A 19,249-nucleotide genomic window follows, 5' to 3' on the forward strand; every position below is an offset into this window, starting at 1 on the left:
GAACACAATCTACTTACATGCCGCTGAAAAGAAGGCTGTACGCATCAGTCTGGTGATGTGAAGCCAGGTAATAGTAGTTAAACACACGAATCCTGAACACAGTAGAATAAACACAGATACTTAGGAAGAAGATGGAAAGGAAGCAAGCAATCTGAAAACAAAAACAGTAACAGATTAAAACCCGGGACTTTATACCCTGTCACAGCCTTATCCTTTACTTCTGGCTAACATTTGACATTCTAAAATTTAAATACTGTAACACATTTTTTAAAAAATATATTTTTATTGATTACAGAGAAAAAGGGAGAGGGAAGACAGAAATATCGATGAGAGAGAATCATTGATCGGCTGCCTCCTGCACGCCCCCTACTGGGGATAGAGCACACAACTCAGGCATGTGCCCTTGACTGGAATCGAACCAGGGACCTTTCAGTCCACAGGCCAATGCTCTATCCACTTGAACCAAACCAGCCACAGCTACTGTAACAGATTTTTTTTTTACTATTTAATAAATCGAAAGTATGCGAAAACCTCTACATCTCGACCATTTTCACATTTTATCCCTAAATTTCAAATCCACCGCCTGAAGTGAGCATGCTCTCCCATTCCCTGGGCAATTCCTCACGTGACTATAAGTTACGTGGCTCCGCAGGCATAAAAAGATGCAAGCACCCCCAAAAGAGTATTTTGCATTATTTTGTATCTTTTCACCTGTCCTCAGATACAGCTCTTGGTTTTTATAGACTGGGTAAACTGATGAAGCTCTTTTTTGGAAATGTAAATTAGTAACTTCGCTATTTTCATTATTGCTAGAAGAAACCTATGGGGAAAAGATGCTACCGTTGAGGGTTAGACTATGAATGGACACCTATGAATAACAGACAGAAACCGACCTCGATGTAAATATAATTGTACGTCTTCTCAGCCAGCTGTATGAAGACTGCGAAGAGGGACAGGACAGGGGTGGTGCTGAAGAACGTGCACTCCGACCACACGACGATCACTGAGAAGACGGACAGAACCACGGCCAGGATTCGGTAAAACCAGGGTCGCAGGAGACACTCCCAGTACCACTCTGGAGGAGAAAAGGAGAAAGTCACCAGGGAAGCCATAAAGCATAATGGGGTGTTTACACAGCTTCAAATATCTCCATGTAAAATATACAATTGCAAAGAAGAAAACAGTAGTTTTATCGTGGAGGAAGCAGGCAGACCCCACCCAGCACCGATAACGGGACAAACATCTCAGGTGCCTCCTGCTGCGATGCACGATGGGAAGACAGTATCCCTGCCGCAGTGCTCCTGCCAGAATTACAGAGCCTGCATCTAACCACGAGGAACTCAAACTCAAACCCAGGGGCCCAGGACAAAACCAAACTGGCCTGTATTCTCAAAAACATCAATGTCACCAAACACAGACTGAACCTGCTCCCGAGTAAAGGAGCCGGAGAGACATGACAACCGACTACAATGCCCGACCTGGGTTTTTACAGACGTTACTGAGACAATTAGCAGAATCAAGGAAGGCCTGCAGATAATAGTATTGGTTTGATGCTAATTTCTTGATTTTGACCATTGTTCTTGGTTATGTAAGATAATGTCTTTACTTATAAAAAAAATACACACAGAAACATTTCTGGGTTAAAAGGCATCATGTCTGGACTCAACTTTGAAAAGATTAAGGAAAAAATATATACACAGAGAGAAAGAGAAAGAAAATAATTATGGTCAAATGTTAGCATTTGGAGAATCTGAGTGAATGGTACATGGAAATTCTTCGTTAGTGTTCTGGTAATTTTTTGTTAAATCTGCCTTTAGGTAAAGAATAAAAGTTAAAAAAAGAAGAAAGCTCACAAAACTGAAAAGGCGGTATTTCACTTCACGTATTGTACGCTGAATCCTGGCTCACTCTACGTGTTTTCAACCCTGTTCCCAGCTAATTAATTCCTGGTGATTTCCACAGCCCCACAGGCGATACTGTTTTCATAACTCTGGTCTTTCAAATATTTGTTGAACGAGTGAAAACAAGTGTCACTTCATTCCCTCATTTAATTAGGAAAGATCCTCATTGAAGAAGATATCTCAGAGATTTCTTATGACTACCATTAGGTATTCATACTGAAAACCAAATATACAAAACAGAGTCATAAGCATCTACTTGAATACCTAAGGTAAACAGAAGTTTTAATACTCTTACACTGGTATTTTTATTAAATTCTTCATATTAAACTTGATAACACTGAAGAAAGTATCATAAATAATCATAAAGGAGAATAGAATAATTATGCTTATTGAGCACAGGTTTTGTAAATAGATTAATAAATGTAAAAGTTCAGCCAAAACCGGTTTGGCTCAGTGGATAGAGCGTCGGTCTGCAGACTGAAAGGTCCCAGGTTCGATTCCGGTCAAGGGCATGTACCTTGGTTGGAGGCACATCACCAGTGGGGAGTGTGCAGGAGGCAGCTGATTGATGTTTCTCTCTCATCCATGTTTCTGGCTATCTATTCCTCTTCCTTCCTCTCTGTGAAAAATCAATAAAGTATATTAAAAATAAATAAATAAATACACATAATCTTTTTAAAAAATGTAAATGTTCAAAGAGTATTTCTTACAGGAATATTTTTTGTAATATATCAAGATTGAAGGAGTGACCCAAGTTTGTGATGTGAAATTACTTAGAATTCTAATTGCTTTAAGTACATATTATATATACAAAATATGCTTGACATAGCACACATATTTTTGCATAGAATTTTGGTCATCTGTGAAGTAACAGTGCAAAATGATAGATTATACATCAAGCGAAAAGTAAAATAGTTTTCTTTGGGGAGAAAGTTTACCAGATACATAATATTACCACTTGACATAAGTCAAATAATACAAATACAATTCAACTTCACATTGGTGAAAATATATACTTCTTTTTTCTTCAGAAAAATTATCATCATTAAACTTTGAAATTTATATGAAATTACATACCAACTGTAGGGCTATAAAAATATTGGACAAATCTATTTTCCGGTTCTGGCGATTGAAAAGTGTGAACAAACTGATGAGTAGCACTAGTTTCATTTTTTGCTACATCTTCTAGGTAAAATGCTTGTTCCAGGAGGATCTGCCATTGTACTTGAGTTCGACGGTGCCTCTGAACTGAGTAAATGACCTGAGAAAGAGAACAGGGGCATATCTGTCAGTGTTCTGACCCAACGGTGTTCAACTCCCCCGTAAGGAGCACGTTTTGGTTGTTACAACAATGGAAGTGCTAGTGGCATTTCTTGGATGGGGCCAAGGAAGCTAACATTTGGTAGTGTAGGTAACAGTTATGTTCAATGAATAATTCTCCCTTATTTTCTCTGGGCAGTAATTATAAATCTGACTGAAATATCATTAAGTAACATAGCTTTAATTAATAAAGTTACCTGTTTATGTAATTTCACCAGACTTTTTTCACTCGGATAGGTATTATGCTTTTCATCAAAATCTTCATAATCATCCATGTTCCTACCCATTTTTTCCTGATACTCTGTAGGGCACTATAAGGAACAAGTAGATTTAAAAAAAAATCTTATCTGCAAAAAGGTAAACATTTTATTTTTATTAAAAATCTTTTACTCTGAGGCATTTCTAATTTCCTCAAAAATATTTTCCTTTATTGTCATCTCTAGATAGTTGGAGGTTTTGTGGATAACATTTTTTTTGAAAACATTTTAAAAGATGCATTGAGCCCTGGACAGTGCTCAGCCGGTTGGAGTGTTGTCCCATACACCAAAAGGCTGTGGGTTCACTTTCCAGTCAGGGCATACACCTAGACTGCAGGTTGATATCTAGTCGGGGTGCATACAGGAGGCAACTGATCAATGTTTCGCTCTCACATTGCTGCACATTGTTGTTTCTCTCTCTCTTAAAAAAAAAAAAATGCGCTGAGTTTTTTCTTACTCTATTAATATTAATCTTTGTGCTCAGAAAAACTAGCTGGCAATGAGTAAGACAGGGGAACATTGCCTACATGAAGCACCTAGTATTAAACTCATTTTTCTAGGTAAGCACCCAATGAAATTGTCAGTTATTTTCCCAGCTAAATAATGAATAATAATCACAAGATGTTGAATTTTTTAAAAGAATGGTATAGAGAACCAAATACATGCCTTAGAGTTATCTGCCCTACTATTAGTCATCTATTATCTATGAACTTGGACAACTTAGTTAACTTCTCTGAACAGGACCCAAAAGGTATCAAATATGAGAGAAATAAACAGAGAAGTGATTCTCATGACTATTATCTTAGCCAACAGAACACAAGCTAATCATCAGTATAATAAATTTAACCTATAGGAAAAGAGACAGTTCAGTGGTTCTGTAGCTGCAGAGAAGATATTTACGAAGCTTATGTGTTGAAGAATCATTTTTGAAAGTACATGAGTATTCTTAGTGCAACAGCAATAGAGTAAAATCTGAATTGTGTGGCTTCTTATATAAATACCATGTTAACTATCCCATAATGTCATTTATTTTAGGAAGTTGATGAAAACAGATTAATTCCCTCACTTATTTTCTTACATGCCTTTGGTGACCACATGCAATGACACTTCATTACTGTGCTGTGACAATTGCTTGTCACACATTACTAAACGTAACCTCCATATCCACATTTCAAAGCAAAACATTGCCAATAATTAATGTTAAACTTGTAATGCAAAGAAACAAATTCTATGTACACATTACTATTGATTTATGGTCAGTATTTCCATAAAAATAAAAAGCAGTTGCAAAGACTTTAGTCATAGGCTGTTTTCATACTTTCCTGATGTTTTTATTATAATATAAAACATTATATTTCAAAAGAAAATAGATGCCTGTATGATTTAATTACCTTTTTAAGTATTGTGTCAACACATTTTCTCAATGGGTGGTTATACTTGATGCTTTCATTCACTTTACGAACCTCCTATACAAATAGTGAGAAAAATTAAAATATTTCCATTTCTATACATTGGCTGTTTCAAATCAGAATGCTTTAGGTACTACATATATATATATATATATATTCTCACAAGTTTAATTTCAACTCAAAGTATTTAGCATTTACATGAAGTTCCACGCACTAATACAATTCCTAAGAACACAAGTAAAAATAGAAAGTGGGGCAAGAGTAGGTTTCAGTTGTGAGTTTAATTCAATAGTTAATTAATAATAACACAAAAACTGTTTCACATACTCACAACTGAAAACCTACTATTGTTCCACCCAGTATAATAGTTCTCCGTATATCCTCATACTTATTACCTTCTAGATTTGCTCTCTTATCATTTCCTTACTTGGCACACAAAGATGGATAAACATCATAAAAATGTCACGAAGGGCCAACCATTCTTTGCAGCCCTGAGAGAACAGGACTATGCTCCTTTACCTTGCTTATCAACTGAATTATCTCATTATCTAAAATACAGCGAGGAAACCAGAGGCAGCAGAAGAGGTACCCATGCCACGAAGCACAAAGCACCCACTCCTGTCCAGAGGGAGAGCACACAGCTCAGGAAACCCCCCAGGTCTATCTATCAAGAGCACGCTACAGGCCCGCACTGTGCAATGTGTAAGGTCACCTCATCCCACACCAGAGAGAGGGGTGAGAAGACAGGGTGTCACAGCTGTTGGACTAAGATGAGAGTCTAGTGATAAAATAATTAAATAAGCGATTTTATGAGTATGAAAGGCATAAAGGGATAGGGAAAGGAATCTTTAGAACCATTAGTTCTAAGAGAATAATATTCTATAATTTTAATAAAATTTTATAAAAGTCGGATAGGATAAACAGCATGTACAAGGAAGAACCAACCAGAAAATTAAAAAGAACATCCTCATGGTTGGGTGGAGAATGTCCTTAAGGGATACAAGACTGGAGGCAGGAGATCCATCTGGCATTTAAAGTTATGAAAAAATATTTGTGACTTATATGACAAAAAATTACTACCATTAATATATGGAGAGTTCTCGCAAATCAACAGGAAAATGGAAGAATGCAGAAGAAATGCGATTGGCTGATAAATGTTGGAAAAGATATTCAAGCTCACTGAAAACAATTATGAATTTTAAATGAGAACAATTTCCTCACAAAATCATAAAAATAAATGTGGGGAAACAGGTCTCTCTATACACAGTGAAACGTGGGAGGTAATTTAGCAACACCCACCAAAACTTTAAACATGCTGACCCAATGAATAATCTGCATTGAAGGCACTGCTCCTGACGAGCCTACTGAGCTTGGAAACGCATTATCCAGATAGGAACGGTGAGGAGAGCTGTGTAACTTAGTGGGGGACCTTCATGATGGGCTCATTATTACATAAGCAGGAGTAGCAGTCAGTCCATCAAAGGAAGGGGCAAGGCTGTCCCCACTGAGGGACAGCGTGTACGGAGGCCTTGGAACAGAAAGGAACAGGTCACGGAATCAAAGTCCGGTGTGGCCTCGGGGACAGGAGAGTGGGGGCCTGAGAAGCACTGGGCCGGCTGAAGAACGACTCCAGCAAAGCAGTCTGGTGCCTCAATGACACTTTATTTTGAGGTCCATGAGAAAGGGTAACGAGATGAGACTTGGGTTTTTAAAAGATGCTGGGAGCATCATTATATTACAATTTTCATTACTACGCCCCCTTAAAGTTTTCTTGATTTGCTAGCAAAACTTGAATATGAACTAGTTGTATATTTACATCTGAAATATTACATATTTCCTTTACAACCTTTCATCATATTAAACCAAAACAAGTACTGAAACAGTTAACTATGAATATTTGCTGCATTTGTTACAGAAATAAGTTTCTTTCAAAAGTTTATGACGTTTACAAAGTGTGGAAGGTATCTGAAATATTAGCTTATTTTCTTCACATAAAATAACATAACTTTGAGCTCTGTCATTACTGTGCCTAATTGATTCTTTATTACGCTGGCCAGGCAACATGCATAAAGTCACGCTATTTTCAGCAGAAATAAGTAACTATTTTTCCCTCTCCCAAATCTGCTTCCTTGGAAAATGACAAAAGGTAGAAGTAACTTCTTTGGCTCTGTAACTAATACCCTTTGAATAGTTTGACATGGCTTATACATTTTATTAATACTTCAAAGAGAATAGACACATGGATGTAGTATACATTCACTTCAGAGAGAAACATAAAAACACTAAACTGGATTTTATAAAATTGCATTTGGAAGATTTTATAGGTAGCTGAAAAATATAATCACTAATTACAAAAATAAAGATGATTGAACTCTGTGGTCTGTTATAAGATTCAAAACCCGTGTGCTTTCCCTCAACGTATACTATTCAGATTCTAGTTCTATCCTCTCCTCCACACACCTCCACCCGACTGATCACCCTACACAGATCATGGCTCCTCCCTGCTTGCAAGATGCAATGATTCCTCACTGCTTTCAAAATGGGACAGTCAAGGCCCCACTACCTGGCAACAGCCTGTTTTTCAAACCTTACAAACTGTATCTTTCCAACACAAACCTTATACTCAATTAATGTGGTTTTATAACCTCCTGATATCTGATGCTGCCAGTTATAGAATAGTCTCCCCATCCTTCCAGGCCAGCTCACATTCCACTCCTCCTCTGATCACTATTCAGAAGTGAGACCTCTCTATACGAGAGCATTTCCTTTGTATAATTCACCATCTATAATAATAAAACCATAATATGCTAATTAGACCGGACGTCCTTCCGGACGACCTTCCAGACAAAGCCTGGGCTGCAAGGGAAGCCCAGGTCCCAGGACCCAGAGAGAAGCTGGTGACAGCAGCCAAGGAAAGGAAGGCCTCCTCTTACACGAATTTCGTGCATCGGGCCTCTAGTATAATACAGAGGACTGTACAGTTCTCCAGTGCTAGATAGTTAGTATCTTAATGGAGTATGAAGTAGGAATTAGCAGAAGAGAGTGGAGAAAAGAGCATCCTAAGAGCTTGGGAATAATGTGCTCAAAGAGAAAAGAGGCAGTGGTTAAGAGTAGGCATCAGAGGCCCACTGGCATGGCTCAGTCGTTGAGTGTCAACCTATGAACCAGGAGGACATGGTTTGATTCTGTCAGAGCACATGGCCAGGTTGTGGGCTCAATCTCCAGTAGGGGGCATGCAGGAGGCAGCCAATCAATGATTCTCTCTCATCATTGATGTTTCTATCTCTCCTTCTCCTTTCCTCTCCGAAATCAATAAAAATATATTTTAAAAAATAAAGAGCAAAATAAAAGTCTAAAGTCCATCTGTGTGCTAACAACAAACTAACTGTGGATCCAAAAGAAGATACAGCGTGCTGTTGATTGGAAGGTTTAAACTTGCTTACCTCCATGACATCTTCTAAAGTCTCCTCTGCATCTGCTTTCTCTGTCATCAATTTGGCTGCCTTAAAGTAAGTTTTCATAAGTAGATAACCTCTTTTTGCTCCATTCCAGTATGACCGAGGGATTTCCACCAAGCCATACCCCAACAGTAACACGAGAAGAAATAGACCCCATGTGTTTGCAGCAGCGATCCCAATTGTCTGAAGCTGATTCCTAAGAGGACGGAAGCAGATAGCTGTGATAAATTTTCCCAAACAAAACGGCAGAATGAAACCAGCTAGTGTTAAATGGTTTTCAGAGAACAATCACCCGAAAGGATGGCTAACATTTTATATAAAAAAATTAGAACTTCAAATCCTCAACTACCCTTTTAGTAACAGTGGATGTTATTCCATATTTTTCTTCTTAGTAACATGGATTATTCAGATATTCTTTTTGAGGAATCTATAAAGCATATAATTTGTTATGTTTCTTGATGAAATGTGTTTACACCTACAAATATGAGATAAAAATTTTATAAAATGGAAATATACACAGAAACAATGTTTCTTACCATTCTAAGTGCAGACGTGGGTTTACAGCTACATAAATTAGAAATGCTCCAAAAATGAGCAAGTAGGTGCCATAATAGATTGCGTTCTCAATCAGTGCGGTTTTTATCTTTCCAGTGATGGAGAACCCTCCTGATCTTGCATATGACTGCATAAAAGGTAAGAGGATCCTAGACAGTTGGAAAAAATATGATTAAAAACACTTGATATGTCTTTGTAATTTCAAATACCAGAAATATGTGAATCTCAATTTTATTGTATAGTTCTTTTCACAAATGCGATTTTGAATAATATTAACACCAAACGTGAGCACTGAGGAAATGAACCACAGAATTAGAGCCCACGGAGGAGAAGGTTGGCTAAGCAGAAATCAGATGATGATGGCCTTCGCAAGAGCAGTTTCACACACAATGGGGCTGGGAAAAGCCTGAACCAGGCAGAGAAGGTCCAGAGAGAAAACAATAACTGGAAGGCAACAGTGCCAAGGAAGATTATTCTTCCTATTTTCTATTTATTGTTTGTGTTTTTCTCTTCCACTTCTTTTCTTTTAAGATGGGAAAGACTTAAGCGGAAAGGGAAAGGGAAAAAATTGAAGGAAAAAATAAGTAGCATGAGTAAATTGTAAAATATGAAGGTTCAATGAAAAATAATCAGTTCTCATTTTACTCCAGCCAACATTTTAAAAGTTTTATCCTTCACTGCCACTTACCATGTTAAAAACTGTGATGTCCAGTATACTACCCTCCAGAAAATTGGCATGATTCCATCAGGAATGTAACTCCATGGCTTGAAACACGGATGAGGACTGTTTGATAACAATTTAAACCAAATTAATCATAAATGATGACTAATTAAATGAAGTATACAATTAATTTGTATATGGCAAAGTTTATTTGCATTCAGATTTTAAATTACTGACTCTATCTTGTAGATTTTTATTTAAAACTTAAAATTCAAAGCTGATTATCAAACTAAACACACACACACACACACACAAAGGGAACAAAACCGTCTGGGACACAATGTTCACCCAAAAGACTAATAATACAACAGTATTGAAAAACAAATTCATTGTGAGGTTAAATATCTGATGTGATTCCCTTAAATACTGATGATTACATTTAAAATACACACTCACCCCATGTGTGGGGTTCGTTATTTTGGGGAAGGGGAGCGGGGAAGAAAAGACACTGGGATTAATTCCTGGAAACTGAAATGCTAACTCATCAGCCACTCTAGCATAACTCCTACAGAGACATAGGCCAGCATCTGGCCACAGTTCCGTTGGAATTCTCTGACGATACCTGTATCTGACCATAGAACAGTCTACTGTAAGGGTACCCCCTTCAGTGCCAGGACTTTCCATATGTACAACTGCTGCTGATCTATGTCCAATTTTTTCATGATGCTGCAAAGGTGAGTGTCTACATTTTAAATTTACTCTTATTCGAGTTAGAATTAAAAAATAAAAGCCACACAAAGAAGCAGGAAAATATTTAAAGCATTGGCAAAAAACACAGTCCACATTTATTAGCTCTCACACCAAGTCAGTGTGCACTGAACAGTAAACCACCCATGTGCTGGGGGTTAGCCATGGTTACCAGATGTGTAATTCTTTTGGGAAGGTAATTGCTACAAGCAGAAGAGCGCTGACAACTTTTTGGTACAAAAATTAAAAGGCAGCATTGAAATCAATATCGAGAAACTACTGTTACTCTTAAGTATTTTCCTAAGAAAGGCTGCCATTCTTTGTCTTTTCTAATATGAGATTTCTCTGCTGGACTTTGTCTTTTACAATTAAATGTGTTTTTGTCCTATGAGTCACCATCTACTTTAATATTGGTCATGTGTTCTTTAGATTCTCTTCTATCTTTTTTTGCTTGGAAAATTAATATGAATTCAATAAAACCTTTTTGTAATTTGAACTTTATTTTCAGGCTAAAACTCCAACGATTTAAAATGATGTGCTATATGGAAGAAATATCCCACATACAGAATCACCTTCTTGTCCTTTAATTCTCAACCTTGCATATTAGGCAAAAGAGAAAATGCATGCCCCCCACCCCCTTCTTAAAAAAATATATATTTTATTGATTTTTTACAAAGAGGAAAGGAGAGAGATAGAGAGCTAGAAACGTCGATGAGAGAGAAACATCGACCAGCTGCCTCCTGCACATCCCCCACCAGGGATGTGCCCGCAACCAACGGACATGCCCCTGACCGGAATCGAACCCCGGACCCTTCAGTCCGCAGACCGACGGTCTACCACTGAGCCAAACCGGCTTCGGCAGCATGCCCCCTCCCCCCCCTTTTTTTTTTGATCAGAGAGCAGCTGAGATGAAAAATAGCTTTTGGAAATCCCTTCCAAAAGGGGTTGAAGCTGGATTAAAAAATCAGGCCTTCTCTGAGTTTCTCATTAGCATCTACTGAAAGGCCTTGCGCACAACAATAAATATTTAAAATTGATGTGATATTTAAACTTAAGCAAAATAAAATGTAATCAAAAGTCTACCGGCAAAGGATGGAGGTGGGAGGAGAGGGTGAGGAAAGAATGAGATTTAATTTTTATAAATATAAAATCCAGATGGTAAACACTGACAACTTTTGAACAATTCGCCTTCTACAATATTTAAGGAAGGAAAGGAGGGAGAGAGGGACGGAGGGAGGGAGGGAAAAGAGAATACCTTGGAGCTGGGGTGGCGGTGGCGGACAAGCCGGTAATGTTGCTGTGCTCGGGAGGGCTTGAGTTGGCAGCAGCATGCTTGCATCGGTTGTATATTGTCTGAAGCAACAGATACATGGTTTCAAAGTGAAAATCAAAAGGATACCAATAACTTTAGGGATATTGGAGCATATCAACCTATCGACCCACATTACCTCCCTGGCTATGCTTTTTAGTGACCAAATTCATATAGCAACATTTAATTGAAAAGAAGGCTAGCCTTACAGAATGCAGTGGTCTTGGATCTAGCATATCTCAAACATGCCGTGTGATTACAACCGTCTTTTATGTCGTGAGAATCGGTTTCACCCCTTACCGTGCTGACGTCCAGGGGCAGGATGAAGACAATGAGAAAGCAGAGGTACCAGGCTAGCAGCGTTCCGACGATGACCAGCCTGTGCTGCTTCTTAAAGTCCCCATATCGATGCAGCAGGAACAGCGCCAGAAAAAAAACAAAAACGATCTCGAGTCCCAGCGCCGCGCCGCTCATTATTGGACGTCCGCGCTGGCTGACCGCAGGGCCTCCGTGCGGGGCTGGACCATATCTGTGAACTGGAAACAGCAACGCAGAGTTAGCACAGGGCACGGCCGCTCGGAAACGTCCCAAACACTGTTTGCTGGCGTCTGAAGAAGTTGTCCGGAAAACCGTCAGGCCTTACCGTGGACTGCGAATGAGGTAGAAAGGTAATTCCTACGCCCAAGTTCTTATATCTTACTTCTGAAGCTATTCTGAAATCTCACATAAGTTACATCGTCAAGAGAAAAACATTTTAACAAAATTTACATTAGTTCTAAAAACATTACAAACTAAGAATACTAGCTGTGAAGTTTCAATACAGTGTCATTTGGGGCTTATTCCTTAATGTTATAAATCCTAATAGAGAATTTTATACAAATTTACTGCTGACTAGATCCTAGGGAGTTATATATTTTATAAAATGTAGTTCTCCAAGTCATCCATAACCCATTTTCTAAAAGAGGGAGAGACAGAGAGATGAAGAGAGACTACTGTAAAGAACATTTCTTTTATTTTAAACAGTATTTTTCTTTATTGCTAATCTTACCTAACAAATTCCAGAATTGGAAATTCTTAATTCCTTTACTGCTTCACAAAATATACTTATCACTTTCTATTTATCTATAAAATCTTATTTTCTTTTTAAAAAGTTACCTTACCTATTTTATATGCTTAAAAAGTTATCAATGACTACTGAACAAAGTCATACATTAAAAATATTTTTATTATAAATGCTGATATAATAAACAAAATAGTTTCATTAATAAACATAAACAAATAGTTTATCTGCTATCTCTTTACTCTTATAAAATAATTTACCTTGCCTGGCCAGTGTGTCTCAATTGTTGATCATTAACCTATCAATCAAGAGGTCACATTCCTGGTCAGGGCACATGCCAGGGTTTTGGGCTGGATTCCCAGTAGGCGGTGTGCAGGAAGCAGCCAATCAATGATTCTCTCTCCTTGATGATTCTATCTCTCCCTCTCCTTTCCTTTCTGAAATCAATAAAAATATATTTTTAAAAAATAGTAAGATAAAATAATTTACCTTAAAGGCAATATGTGCTTTTCACCTTTGTAAAATCAATGCTAGGAATTTTTGTCTATGGACTAAATATTCCAAGGAATTGATTAATTAATTAATTAATTAATATAGAAGATTGTGATGCCACACACTAAAAGAAAATGAGGCAAAATTAATAAAATACTTCAAATAAACAAACATCTCTAACCAAGGTAGTTATAAAAAAGAATAAAGAATATTTGGATATAAAAATATAGCAGGATATGATGATAGTGACAAAAGAGTTACAAGCTAAACTTAAATCTATGTAAAAAAAATCATAAAAACATAAAAGTAATATTTAATAAACTATTTTCTTATTTCTTTATATTGTTGAAGTAGTTTCTATTCCTCTGTACATTTCAAGCAAATTTTCATTTTTCTTAAGTATCTAAATTATTACTCTTTTGTCACTATCATCATATCCTGCTATATTTTTATACTAAGCATCTGATATCACATATATTCTTTATATTTATTGTCTCCTTATAAATCCTCCCTCTCCCCCCTCCCCACTCACACACAGATTCTATGAAAGCACAGGCTTGACAACTTTATTCTATAAACTATATCCCAAGTCTCTAATATAGTGTCTGGCATGTAGTAGAAATTCAAAAATCACTGTTTACTTTAGTATATATACTTTTTATTACTGCTGATTTCAAAGGTAATATAAAACTTGTTATGGTCTCTGAAATTGATTTTATAAATACTTATTACAACTCAAAAGGCTTAAAAATCTATCCATTACTACTCCTCAAAATTGCAAATTTCATAATCTATCAAAAAATGTACACCAGCACAATGAAAGTAAGTCAGATCTTATCTTTAAGCCAAGAATAGATTAAATGGTTGGTTAGGCAATATCTCTATGTAGGCTGTGCTGATGAAACCTTAACCATCTTCAAGATCCAGCTTTCAAAAATTTTTTATTCAATGTGAATTTAACATAATTATTACCTGAAAATTTCGTTAGGGTTTGGCATACATATTTATTTGCCTGAAATTGTCAAGTGCAAGGAATATAGCAATATAGAAAAAATAGACTCACTATCAGAGATTATCAAGGAAAAGCTAAATAAAGTATGGCAGAATCAAACAGGAGAATATTACTGAAGTATAAGAAATGTTTGTTAAGATTATTTAATAACCTTAGAAAATTACCATAACATTAACTAAGAAACTAGATCCATACATTTTTTACATAACATGCATAAAAATGATAAGGCAATGAAATATATGCAGATTTCAATAATAGGTGGTAAGATGAAGGGCATAAGCAAACAACAAAACCAGTTATAAACATAGAACTTGCTAATAATGTATTTTTTATGATGACTGTTTTAGTCTGTTTCATTACCAGTACTTTATGTTATAGATGAATAAACAGAATTATGAATCTTTTATTCTAATAATAAAGAAATGATTTGTTTCATCTCTTCCCACAGTCATTATCTTAGTCTCCCACTGCTGCTGTAAACAGTGACTGAACTTGGTGGCCTGCAACAACACATCCATCTCACAGCTTCTGTGGGCCAGCTATCTAGGCACAAGTGGCTCAACTGAGTTCTCAAACTTGAAATGAAGGTGCCAGCAGGTCCGTGTTCTTCTCTGGAGACTGTCAGGGAGAATCCACCCCTAAGCTCATTCAGACTGTTGGCGAAATTCCGGCTATGGCTACAGAAGTGAGATCCTTCGGGGCTGGCAGCTGGCATTTGCCCTGAGCTCTCGAGACCTCACTCCAGTCTTTGCAGGTGGCCTGTGTGTCTGAGAGCCAGCAGAAAAAGAAAGAAAAACCGCTAGTCGAGTCCTTCTCATTCTAGGAATCTGACTTCCTCTTCCGTCCTCAGCCTTAAGGCTCATCTAACCCACTGGCTCCCCACTCCCAGGGACTTCGGGAGCGCTGTCCTTAGGGCCTATGACCGTTTACCGCAGCATCTGCTTCTGGTCAAGGGGAGCTCCTGCTGCCCTGTGAGGACCCACGGTGAGGCCGCGAGGCCCCATGGAACTGGAGAGAGGAGCTGGGTTTTCCCTGTCCTGTGATGAGGGAAATGATAGTTTTAAAGTCTGTATCTTGACCTTGTGCCTAAATTCAAGTGAGGAATTATTTTTTGCAGTCCAGAATTACAGCACTTTCTTATGAATTCCTGTTTTTATTATTCCAGCTGAATAACTTCCTGCCCAAAGCTAGGGACACCTGCTTATTCTCCATCCGATTTAGTTACTTGCATATTAAACTCATAACATAACTTCATTAAATTCTAATAAACAGATTGGTCAACTCCAGTTTGGCTTATTAAAAAGAAAAATGCTCTCATTGCCAGTAAGGGCAGCAACTTGGCAATGAAATAGGATGAATTCAAATTCTAAGCAAGGTTACAGGCAGAACTTCCTTTTTTTTATTTTATTTTATTAAAGAGCCAGCCCTATGTGCACTTAGTGGTTATCTCGATGCTGGCATTGAAAAACAATGCTGTTCTATCCAATTGAGAAAGTGCACCTGGCATGGTATTGAGATTGTGGGCATATCTGGTCTCTGGCCTACAAGGTCAGACAGCTAAGTTTATCTTCATCATTCTTCAAACGGGCTAAAGCAAACTAGAAAGCAACATTTTATCTAGGAAGAACAGCAGAAAATCCCAAACAACAGTTTGTTGCAAAATAGGGGTTTTCCTTCTCAGAACCTTTAAAAAGAACTACCTGCCCCTAAAGCCTCGCAGTCATTTGGAGTCCGCCTGCGTGTGGTGCTCTTGCGGCTGCCCTGGCCAGATATTTCAATAAATTCTTGCCTGCTTTTTTTTTAATAAATCATCAGCCTCCGGTGGTCTTATTTACCCAGGGTTCGACCCCACAACAGCAATATGTATCAAAGACCTTAAAAAAGGTACAAACCCTTTATTCTAGCAATTCCTCTTTAAATAACTTAAATGGGAACAAAAATGTATAATCAATGTTACTTTCTACAGCAGCATTATTTAAAAATGAAAACATAGCCCTGCCAGTGTGTCTCGGTGGTTGAGCATCGACCTGTGAACCAGGGGATCAGGGTTCAATTCCCAGTCATTGCACATGTCTGGATTACTGGCTTGATCCCCTGTCCCTTCCTCTCTAAATCAATAAACATATTTTTTTTTAAGTAATAAAAAATGAAAACAGAAACAACTTAAGTGTTTGTACTAAATAGTCCAGGAAGTCTTAAAAATATAGATTAGTCTCATCGTGGTCCATTGCCTTTTTGAGGAAAACAGGAAGGGCTTCGTAAATCATTAACCCTGCTAACTTGGCATGAGGATGGGAGCAGAGATCTGGGCCTGAATCAAGGACAGAAAGCCTCCATGCAGACAGTGGTCACAGGAGCCCGCCCGTTCCCAGTCTGGGAGAAAAGCGAGCCTCAGAGAGACCCTGTCGGGATGTCAAAAGGGACATGGTGGGATCTGAGGGAGAGTAGAGATCAGAAACACACATACATGCATGGACAAACATACATCAAAAACGCTAACAACAGCTGTCACAAAGTAGTACAGAGATGACTTCTACTGTATTCTTTGTGCTTTCTTGTGTGTCTTTAACTTTAAATCATGAATATGTATTATTTTGACATTTTAAAATCAATATAGTAACATGAAGATAAAATATTTGGCAACTAGAAAATAAAAAATTTTGCTGCAGCGCTATTAGGTGCCTAAAATTACAATGACTTAAAAAGACCAATGTTTTATTATATCATGATAAACCAGCTCTAATTAATAATTGTGTGTAACTTTATGCAAATGAAACTGTTAGCAGTGACCAGGTGGCTCAGTTGGTTGGAGTATTAGCCTCTATACCAAAAGGTTTCAGGTTCAATTTCCGGTCAGGGCACATACTTAGGTTTCCGGTTCAGTCCCTGGTCGGTGTGTATGGGAGGCAAATTACCAATGTTTCTCCTTCTCTCTCAAATCAATAAAAACATATTCTCAGGTGAGAATTAAAAGGAAAAAAAGAAAAGAAACTGTCAAAGGAGGCTAATCATCTCACACGAGATGCTATGAAGACCAAATGAGATATAAAGTAAAACACCAAGTAGGAGTTCCAAACACAGAGTAGGTCTTCAATACATTCTGGTTACTAATCTCCACCTCCTTCATATCAAGTGCTTCCAGAACAGAACATAACTAGCTGCCTCAAAGGTGTCCAAGCACAGCTTTACCCGATGTGCTTTCACACACTCACACACACACACACACACTATGCCTTCTGCTTCACATTCGTGGTGGTTATCACAGCCTGGGCCCATCCTCATTCCTATAAAATAAAAACCGATCTTCACTTAAGAAATTGCCCTCCTTGCCTCACGTGGCAAACTGGGAGTACGCCCCTAAGTCTGCGAGGCAGCCCCAACACCCTGCCTGGGTCCGCTGTGGACCGGGACAGAACGCCTCTCAGAGCCACGCCAAGCAGGTGCATGTATACCGATGTCACAGGGAAAGACAACGCCATTCTTCTAGGAATATGCACAAAACAGAGTAGGTCAACATGGACCATCTGCTGAACTGTACACAGGTGCGGCTGTGCAAAAATAAACTCAAAGGCAGAAGACGAAATAGGCCTCTGACCACAAAATTGGTCCTTCTCGTATTAATGAATATAATGAAAACGACAAAAAGAAAAGAAATGCTCGAATGTGGAGGCAAATCCCAATTCAGTCCCATGTGATTAGAAATAAAGAAACGATACTTAAAGCTGTCATAGGATGGCATTAACACCACAGCAGCAAAAGCAGATTTTACTCAAACTCAAAATGCTAATCCATTCATTCAATCAAATTTAAGTGCCTGATATGTAGGCATAGTTTATCTTTCAAATGACCAGTTCTGAAAGTCTTCAACATTTAAAATCCAAATCAGTCTCTTACCAACCAAGACACTGTACAGTATTTCTTTCAAATACCATTTATAATTAGCATGCTAACGTTACTGACTTGGAGTGCTGCTCCCTAAGTGCTTTATGGAGATGATTTTTCAGGCTGAATACACTTTAAGTGGAACATTTAGAGGTTAAGACCATTTTAAAATTTGAAGCATTCCAAATATTTAAAAAAAAAAAAAAAAGCGAGAGAGAGAGAGAGAGAGAGAGAGAGAGAGAGAGAGAGAGAGAGAAGGAAAGGAAGGGAGGGAGGGAGGGAGGAAAAGGAGGGAGGAAAGAAAGAAGGGAAAAGAGGGAAGAAGGACTGGTAGCAATTGAACACAAAACTTTTATCAAAATCTTAAGATTCTAAAACTGAGTGAAAATTTTCCAACTAGAACCTAAGTATTCATCACAATCAGACTGTGTAACCTGAAATATGCATCTCTCCTCAGCTGTGGGAAGTAAGTGGCAGCCACCGCAAGACCCCAATAATGAAAAGGAACTAGAACGAGGAGAGAGTGATGCAAGTCACAATTCTCTACCCCCAATCAAAGGTTTCATTTGCAAAGGTTCTCATGTTTAAAGGTTCCAGGTGTAGGGAGAATTCAGCTTAGAATTCAGATAGAATACAGAGAATGTCACCCCCACTGTAAACTGTGAAAGAGTCGCAACTGAGTTGGGAAAACCAATCAGGTAAATTGAACTCCAAAGTATGCCAAGCCACGGGAAGACAGATGGACTCATAGAAACCAAGTCACCTTTGGCAAGGCCTAAGGGAGAGACAGCAACATGGTGAGCTTGTAAGAAGAAGACAAAAGGGACTGGAATGGATTCCTAAAGACTTTCATTAAAGAGACTGTAGGACTTACTTTGATCATTAAAGAATGATCCTTAGGATTCTTCCTAATAACAAAATAAATTCTCTTTGAAAAAGGAAGAGTTAACATTTAGTGTGTTCAGACAACTGATTGAAAGCTCCTAACTCAGTAAGAAAGGACTGTTCGTACCCTTGTGAAATAAAGGAGAAAAATGGCAGGGAGGCAGAGCTGGGGCTCAAGCCCAGGCATTCCGACGACAGATCCTACACACTCTCTTCCCCAGTCCAGTCATGCCTTCTTCACGCCATTTAAACTGTTTAAATAATGCATTTTGCTCAGTTTTCATAGTGAACAAATTACAGA

At 38.0% G+C, this 19,249-nt stretch overlaps 2 protein-coding genes across 4 annotated transcripts in view; both read right to left on the bottom strand.

Annotated features, from left to right (window-relative positions):
- Positions 1-19,249, bottom strand: part of RANBP3L (RAN binding protein 3 like) — a 463,124-nt gene that overhangs the window by 349,882 nt on the left and 93,993 nt on the right. The window lies entirely within an intron of this gene.
- LMBRD2 (LMBR1 domain containing 2) overlaps positions 1-19,249 on the bottom strand; it is a 39,596-nt gene that overhangs the window by 17,469 nt on the left and 2,878 nt on the right. For all 3 annotated transcript variants that reach the window (XM_084881897.1, XM_084881896.1, XM_084881895.1), the window contains exons 2-11: positions 11,918-12,153; positions 11,564-11,661; positions 9,589-9,684; positions 8,882-9,049; positions 8,331-8,541; positions 4,870-4,944; positions 3,419-3,532; positions 2,979-3,162; positions 894-1,075; positions 18-151 (exon numbers count right to left, since the gene is read on the bottom strand). In XM_084881897.1, coding sequence (XP_084738023.1) covers positions 18-151; positions 894-1,075; positions 2,979-3,162; positions 3,419-3,532; positions 4,870-4,944; positions 8,331-8,541; positions 8,882-9,049; positions 9,589-9,684; positions 11,564-11,661; positions 11,918-12,091 — 1,436 coding nt within the window. In that variant the 5' untranslated portion in view covers positions 12,092-12,153. The remainder of the gene's footprint in view (positions 1-17; positions 152-893; positions 1,076-2,978; positions 3,163-3,418; positions 3,533-4,869; positions 4,945-8,330; positions 8,542-8,881; positions 9,050-9,588; positions 9,685-11,563; positions 11,662-11,917; positions 12,154-19,249) is intronic.

Source organism: Pipistrellus hanaki, assembly GCF_964339955.1.
Source record: "Pipistrellus hanaki genome assembly, chromosome: 4".
NCBI classification, from domain to species: domain Eukaryota; kingdom Metazoa; phylum Chordata; class Mammalia; order Chiroptera; family Vespertilionidae; genus Pipistrellus; species Pipistrellus hanaki.